General features: G+C 57.3%; 1 protein-coding gene across 3 annotated transcripts in view; it reads left to right on the top strand.

The window, feature by feature from the left end:
- Arid5a (AT-rich interaction domain 5A) overlaps positions 1-7,326 on the top strand; it is a 15,078-nt gene extending 7,752 nt beyond the window's left edge. For 2 of the 3 annotated variants that reach the window (XM_055606721.1, XM_055606726.1), the window contains exons 3-7: positions 765-885; positions 1,154-1,206; positions 1,590-1,687; positions 1,949-2,114; positions 2,449-7,326. In XM_055606721.1, the coding sequence (XP_055462696.1) occupies positions 765-885; positions 1,154-1,206; positions 1,590-1,687; positions 1,949-2,114; positions 2,449-3,666 (1,656 nt within the window). In that variant the 3' untranslated portion in view covers positions 3,667-7,326. The remainder of the gene's footprint in view (positions 1-764; positions 886-1,153; positions 1,207-1,589; positions 1,688-1,948; positions 2,115-2,448) is intronic. The other variant, XM_055606730.1, reaches the window with a different exon arrangement.
- The last annotated feature ends 238 nt before the right edge of the window (positions 7,327-7,564 follow it).

Raw genomic sequence — 7,564 nt, forward strand, 5'->3', positions numbered from 1 at the left:
TCTGAGTGCTGAGAGGGAAGCAGGTGTCTGGCTCCTGCTGCAGAGCCGCCCGGGGCCCGCACCGGAGGGTGCAGGATCTGGGTACTAGGCAAGGCAGGCTGTCACCCAGATTTGTAGCAGATCTCTCTGCAGACCTAACCACCTGGACTCTGGTCACGAAGCTGACAAACAGGAGTCCGAGGTATTAAAAGATATTCCCACCTGTCTATCAAGCTGAAAACGGGAAGCTGCAGGCTACAAGCCTCTGGGTACCAAGAAGCACTGAGTGCCTTTGTGTGTTTAGCTTTTTTGGCTTTTGTTTTGTTCTTGTTTTTCGAGACATGGTTTCTCTGTGTAGCCCTGGCTGACGGAAAACTCACTCTATAGACACCAGACTCAGAAATCTGCCTTCCTCTGCCTCCCGAGTGCTAGGATTAAACGTTCCCCACTACCACCCTGTATGCATTTAGCTTTTACCAAACTGTTTAGGGACACTGAGCTTGCCTCCTAGGAACTGAAATGGATAAAACAGATCAAAGCAAGATAGAAAAGTGGTCCTTCCCTGGAGGACTGAGGGCCACCCCTGTGGCCACTTCTAGGCTGTCAGGAGTTGGAACTCTGGATTCCAGCCCTTGACCTATGCCTCTGTGACCTAGAACAGGAGGCTAGGTGTTCCTGGTAGCACGTGGCTAGGACCTAGGCACTTATTCCTTTGTACAGCATTGGTCAGCATTGTCCAGCTTCCCATCAGTGGGGCCCATTCGTGCCTCCTGCTCTCTCTCCAGGACTCCCCTGAGGCAGGCGGGGAGCGGGAGGAGGAACAGGCCTTCCTGGTCAGCCTCTACAAGTTCATGAAGGAGCGACACACGCCTATCGAGAGGGTGCCCCATCTTGGCTTCAAGCAGAGTGCGTCCCTCGAGGGGGTGGGGAGGGATGCAGGGGCGGTAGGTATGGGGGGGGGGCAGGGGATCTCCCCAGGCAGGACAGCAGGAAAGGCACCTCTGCTCCTGGTGACCCTGGATGCCGCCACCCCACAGGGATTGCCCGAGGAAGCTGCCTCCCCGAAAGCAAGGGGTGGAGTGGGGTTCCATCCCTGCGGCCATCAGGCCAGCTTGCCCGGTCTGGTAGCATGGGGTTGCAGAGCCTGATGGTCTGTCTTGCCTCTTGCCTTCAGTTAACCTGTGGAAGATCTACAAGGCAGTGGAGAAGCTGGGGGCCTATGAGCTGGTAAGGAAGGATTCTCTAGTCCCTTGCTGAGCTCAAGCTTCAGCCATACCCTAGCAGGAGCTAGGGACCAGGGTGGTCAGCAGGCTGTTCTTGCCTGCAGATGCTGGGAAAATCAGAATACTCAGATCCAGCCTGCATGCTGTGGGAGGAGGGATTTTGCATCCCTACCTCTGCCCTGCCCTCTGCTGCTCCAAAACCTGCTGTGCCTAGCAGTCAGGTAGTAGTTCCTGGGACGGAGGAGCTGGTGGGTGCCAGCAGCATTCTCCAGCCTCGTGCCCAGGGCTGCAGAAGGAACCCCCAAAGTCAGCTCTCATCCCCTCCCTGCAGGGGGAACCTGGAGCTGAGAGGGTCCCCATTAGCCCATCTTGTCTGGGGTCTCACAGGTGACAGGCCGCCGCCTCTGGAAGAACGTGTATGACGAGCTTGGGGGCAGCCCAGGCAGCACCAGCGCCGCCACATGCACACGCCGCCATTACGAGAGGTAGGGGGCAGCATGCTTAGGCCCTCCCCTTACAGAGTCCCCTTACAGCACACCCCAGGTGTGCTGGGGCGGAGTGCGAAGACAGCCTATAGACAGATGTGCTACTGCTGTCCAGAGAAGGGGGCAGTCCGTGTGCCTGAGGAAGGGCTGTGTGCACTGGCAGGAAGCAGCACGGGGGCTTAGAGGACCCCAGCAGAGGCTGCTGTGAGGAGCCGCTGTGTGGCTCCTGCTGGACACACTCGCTCCCCCGCCCCCCTCCAGGCTGGTCCTCCCATATGTGCGGCACCTGAAGGGGGAGGATGACAAACCGCTGCCCCCCGCCAAGCCCAGGAAGCAGTACAAGATGGCCAAGGAGCTGAGGGGGGATGATGGGACCACTGAGAAGCCGAAGAAGGCCAAGGACTCAGAGGAGAGGCAAGTGGACCAGGTAGGCGCCGAGTAGTGAGGCTACTTTGATAGTTTCCTTGCTGCTCTGGCCATGGCTGCTAACTCCTGCTTGGAATATCAGGAACCTGCAGCTAGAGCAGGAGCTGGTAAAACTTTGGGTTCTCAGAAGAGTGGCTGACACCTGTGCGCAGGACCCTGGGATTGTGGGGTTCTAGGCTCCATCTGCTCAGGACAGGCTACACTGGGAAACTTTGGACCTTGCAAGGGCTGAGTGGTGCTGCTGGGTGATCTCTGAGGACCCACTGCCTCCAGGCCTTCAGGGTAGATGCATGGTCTTGTACCCGACCCTAACACAAGGCTTTTTCTTATTCCAGACCATGCCAGGAAAGACCAAATCAGACGCCACTGGCCAGACACAGCTTCCCAGCCAGGGACCCTCAAGGGATAGCACAGAACAGCTGGGCCCGGCATCTGGGCCCTCTCTTCCATTCCCAGGTCCTAGTGGCTGCCCTGAGGCCTACAAGCGGCTCTTGTCCAACTTTTACTGCAAAGGGGTGCATGGCATCATGTCACCACTGGCCAAAAAGAAGCTCCTGGCTCAGGTCAGCAAGGTAGAGGCCTTGCAGTGCCAAGAAGAGGGCTGTCGCCACGGAGCAAGAAGCCCCGACAAGGACCTTCAAGAAAGCCCCCAGAACCTAAGAGGGCCCCCTGCTGAGAATTCTGAACACCAGCTAACCCCCCAGGAAGGATTGCAGGCCCCCGGTGGCGGTGCCAGGGTGGAGGCACAGGTTGGCCCCTGCCCTGCAGCCCCTACTTTCTCAGGCCGTTTTCATGCGTACCCCACCGAGGTGCTGAAGCCTGTCAGCCAGCACCCCAGAGACTTCTTCTCCAACCTTAAAGACAGGGTGCCGCTGGGAGCACCTGGTAAAGAGGAAGGACCTTCAACCAAAGAGCCCCAGCTGGTGTGGGGCGGGGGTGCCAACCGCCCCTCTGCATTCCATAAAGGCAGCCTCAGGAAGAGAAGTTTCTACCCCAAGCCCAAGGCCTGCTGGGTATCCCCCATGGCCAAGGTTCCCGCTGAAAGCCCTGGAGCCCCACCCCCCATTCCCAGTAACCCAGGCCTTGGTAATAAGCGCAGCTTGGAAGAAGAGGCATTTGCTCTTGGTGGCAAAAAACTAAGGGCAGTGTCTCCATACCTGAAGGAGGTGGACGCCAAGGGATGCGGGGTCAAGCCTGCAGCACCTGGCTTGGCTGTCTCCTGCCTACTGGACCCAGCCCTGGGGCCCACTCATCCAGAGGCCTACAGGGGTACCATGCTGAGGTGTCCCCTGAACTTCACCAGCAGCCCAGACCCTCTGAAGGGCCAGGCTACACTCCCATTCAGCCCCCTGGTCATCCCAGCATTCCCAGCCCATCTCCTGGCTACAACAGGCCCCTCCTCACCCATGGCTACCAGCCTGATGCACTTCCCTTCCACATCCTATGACACTGTCCTCCACAACAGACTGGGTCCAGCTTCATCCGCCTGGCACGTGCCACCTGTCACCACCTATGCGGCACCCCATTTCTTCCACCTCAACACCAAGCTGTAGCTTCGAGCCTGTTCTGCTGTGCAGTGGAGGATTTGGTGGGGCCTCAAATGGGCACTGCTGCCAGGGAACTCAGGCTAGAGCAGACTGCCTAGGATTCCCAGGCCAGTTAGCCTCCCTGGCACAGACCCGGGGAGGCAGGGGCCTTGGCTGAGTGAAGCAGCCTGAGCCCAAAGCCCAGGGACCAAGTTGTGGTAAGATCATGAAAATACCCGAGTTGGTATTCTCTCCACAGAGGCCAAGAAGACTGAAAGGCCGAGGAGCTAGATGGCAGCTCAAGGCATCCAGGGTGGCTGTGAAAGGTCCAATAAAAAGACACTGGTGTGATTGCCCTCGGCTCTGAGGTATGCAGCATTGGACTTTGGCAAAGAGAGGTGCGAGCTTGTGCATGTGGTCACCAGTGTGGGAGCGAAGATGAAATGGCGCAGTTCTGGTCTGGATGCTGCCACCTCACTGGAGAGGCCTGGCTCAGGGCCAAACGCAGCCTCTTCTGCATGGATAAGCAGCCATGCTTTCTTTCACTCCAGCCCCAGGGCACCTGCCTGAGGCTGTCGTGGTGCAAAGCCTAGAGCACACTAGTGACTTGTGAGACACAAGGAAAGGGCTATGGGATTCCAACCCTCTGAGCCAAGCAACAGGCCCAGCCTCAGGGCACACGCACGACTTGCACCTTTCAGCCCAAGAAGGACGTTGCTTGCTCTGAGAGGTTCTTGCTATGTTGCTCGGGTTCGTGTCAGAGTCCTGGCCTAAAATCCTGCTGTGGCCTTCTCAGTAGCTAGAACTACAGGTGTGAACCTCTGTACCTGTGGAGAGGTGGCCTTGGGGGCTCTTAACACAAAGCCGAAGCCAATCTGTCTGTCCTGGTAGTGGGCAGGCTAGTGAGCCCTGCTGCCTCATGCTGCCAGGGACCTGCCACACCCATTTTCCTGCTCAACACATTGGATTTGGGGTGAGCAGCAGAGGGATCCATCTCTGCCTGCAAATCTGCTGAGAAGTCACAGTAAGTTTCAACTGTGGTTGCTCCAGGGGCCACACAGAAACCCATGGCATGGCACCCTCCTCCCGTAGAGATGGCTTGCTCTGCCAGTCCCCAGGAGACTGTCATTACAGCTCCACAACTGTCCCTGGAAAGGCAGTGCCACCATGACCCAGAGAGGCCAGGATGGAGGCCAGTGAAGCAGCTCAGCAGATGATTACTGGCCTGCACCAGGGGAACTCACTGTGTTCCTGCAGGCCATGGGTAGGAGGGCAAGCTTTTATGGCCCCCTTAGTTCACAAGGGGGATGGCCAAGGCCAGGGATGGGAAGTGAGCATGCCTGGCTCTGGGAAGAGGGTAACCAGGGAAGGCGGTTGCCTGTGGAGGGGAGTTGAAGCACAGGTGCCCCCCAGGACCAGGTAGCCAGAGGGTGGGCAGCCCCATTGACGCACTCAGGCATCTTTCAGCTCTGCCCCTTCCTTCTGGAGACACCACGACGCCAGCCTGAGTAAGGAACAGCCCTGAGCTGGCTGCCCCACTGCACCCATGCGCTACCCCGTCCAGCCCAGCGAGGAGGGACTCTAGGCCAGCAAAAGCCTCGGGTGCTGTGCTGCAGGCTGGGAGGCCAGATCCCAGGGTAGGTGGAGGCTGGCTTTGTGTGTGGAGGGATCCCCTTCATCTCCAAAGTCACGCTCCTCTCAGCCTGCTCAAGGGTGGTGTGGCCCAGGCTGCAGGAGTCAGGCCCTCTGGAGGCACATCTGGAGAGCGCACATCCTGTCGGGGGTAGCAGGGTGGATGGATTCCTGGGCTGGATCTGCTACTTCTGCTTAAGCAGTGACACAAGAAATGAATGGAAGCCAGGCTTCCTGGAAAACCTTGGAATCGGCGCCCACGTACTAGCCTCACACTGCTCTCCCGCCTACTGTGGATGAGAACGAGCTCGGAGGAGACTGCAAACGCTGGCGGCTGACTGTGGGGGAGGCGTGCTGCATACATCTTCCCATGTTCATTCCTGTCCCTGCCCCAGAGGACCCATGGACCAGCAGAGCTGGCAGAGTCTGTGTGCAGGGTCTGCTTCCAAATCATACGTGATTTTTGAGCTGCTAATGGCGGGGGGGGGGGGGGGGGCAGAGGCCACCCTGGAATTTGTGCTAACCACATCCCTGCCCATGGTCCCAACTTATCTCCCTGGTAAGTGCTTAAGTGTGATGAGTTCGCAGGCACATGTTGCCCTGTGACTGTCTTGAGTGCCATTGGAGTGCATCAAATGTCTATCTCCCACAGGGGGCAGGTGAACCACCACGGTTGTTTGTTTGTTTTTACAAGACAGGGTTTCTCTGTGTAGCCCTGGCCGTCCTGGACCTCAGTCTGTAGAGCAGGCTGGTCTTGAGCTCACAGAGATGCCCCTGCCTCTGCCTCCCGAGTTCTAGGATTAGAAGCGTCACCACCTGGTCCCCACCATGGTTTTAAACAGAATGGCCGGCACTGTTCTTTGTGAATGGCTAGAGGAGGCGATGGGAGAAGCACAGCAGAAAGTCCCTGAGGCACTGGCAAAAGACTGGGGTCCAAGAACCAGGGGCAGGTGGGGTTAGAACAGAGGAAGCCAGAGGTGACTCAGGCTGCATTTGGAGCCTTCTAGTCCAGGGGGCAGTTGGGCTTTTATGTGAAATAAAAGGTGGAAGGGTGTCCTGGCTCCCAGGCTTCTTTGCTTTATGGTGCTGGGGATAGATACAGGGCACTGTGCATGGTCAGCAAGCACTGACCACTGACTGCACCCCAGCCCCAGCCTCTGGCAGATGGCGGGTTGGGTGCTCTGGAGTAGATCAGGGAGCGTATCGTTGGAGATGGAAGAGACTGCATCTGGACCCAGGTCTGGGGGTGCCATGGATATCTTCTGACCAGTGTTGCTGTTTATTCCGTTAGCAGAGTGTGGGGCTGGGCTTGGAGAGGGGCACTAACGAGTGATCTCACAGTAGAGCGAGCTGTCCGAGGGCACAGCTAAGGCATTCGAAAAGCTCGGGTTTCCACTTGAGCTTAGTGGAGTATCCCCACACCTAGGAGGCCAGCTGGACGTGGTCTTAAGGCAAGGGACAGCTAAGGCCCACTCCAGGAGGCACTGAGGTGGCTGTAGGAGAGGACACCAAGAGGACCAGTGAGTGAAGTGGGGGTGGGACCTGGGAATGGGGGTAAGACCTCCAGACTTTAGGTCCTGGCGAGCTGTGGGCCCTTGAGCTGGACTGGGACAATGAGAGGCTTGGCTGACATCAGCAGTTACTGGTTGCCGGATGAAGGAGCAAGGAGCTGTGGAAGGAGCTCAGGCATGGGGAACTTTGAAACTAAATATAAGGGCAGCGGGCATCTGGGGGGGGGGGGCACAGCAGCCAGGATGAGGTGCACAGGAAGGAAGGAGGTGGGGCCTCAGCAAAAACAGTACACGAGGCAGCACGCAAAGGTTAGTTCCCACACGAAGATGCTGGCCAGAGCCTCAGGCTGGCAGAACAGACATTAGAGAAGGCCAGAGAGAGACACACTCGTGACTGTAAAGGGATTTAAATCAATAGGAGAGACTTCCCGACATGTTTAGGTGTGTTTGCTTGTTTTCCAATGTGCTGGAGAGAACCCAGAGCCTTGGGTTTGTCAGGCAAGTGCCCCTCCCAATGAGCTACATCAGTAGCCCTTAGGCGTTAATAAACAAACAAATAAATAAATATTAACATTTAAAACATGAGTTTTTCCTGAATAGTCAGCATTTCTGGCAAAATAGAATGACTTTCACACATAGGACGGAGGGAACCCACTATAGTCCTTCAGCTCCTCCTGTCCAGCCCTTAGGGAGCCAGTGCTAGCCAGCCACCCCGGTTCCCACCACCCAGGCGGGAGTCTTGACACTGCTCAGACACTAGGTGGCAGCTGCTGTTCTTAGCT

The sequence above is a fragment of the Psammomys obesus genome, unplaced genomic scaffold (genome assembly GCF_907164565.1).
Source record: "Psammomys obesus unplaced genomic scaffold, mPsaObe1.curated_primary_1811, whole genome shotgun sequence".
Classification (NCBI taxonomy): domain Eukaryota; kingdom Metazoa; phylum Chordata; class Mammalia; order Rodentia; family Muridae; genus Psammomys; species Psammomys obesus.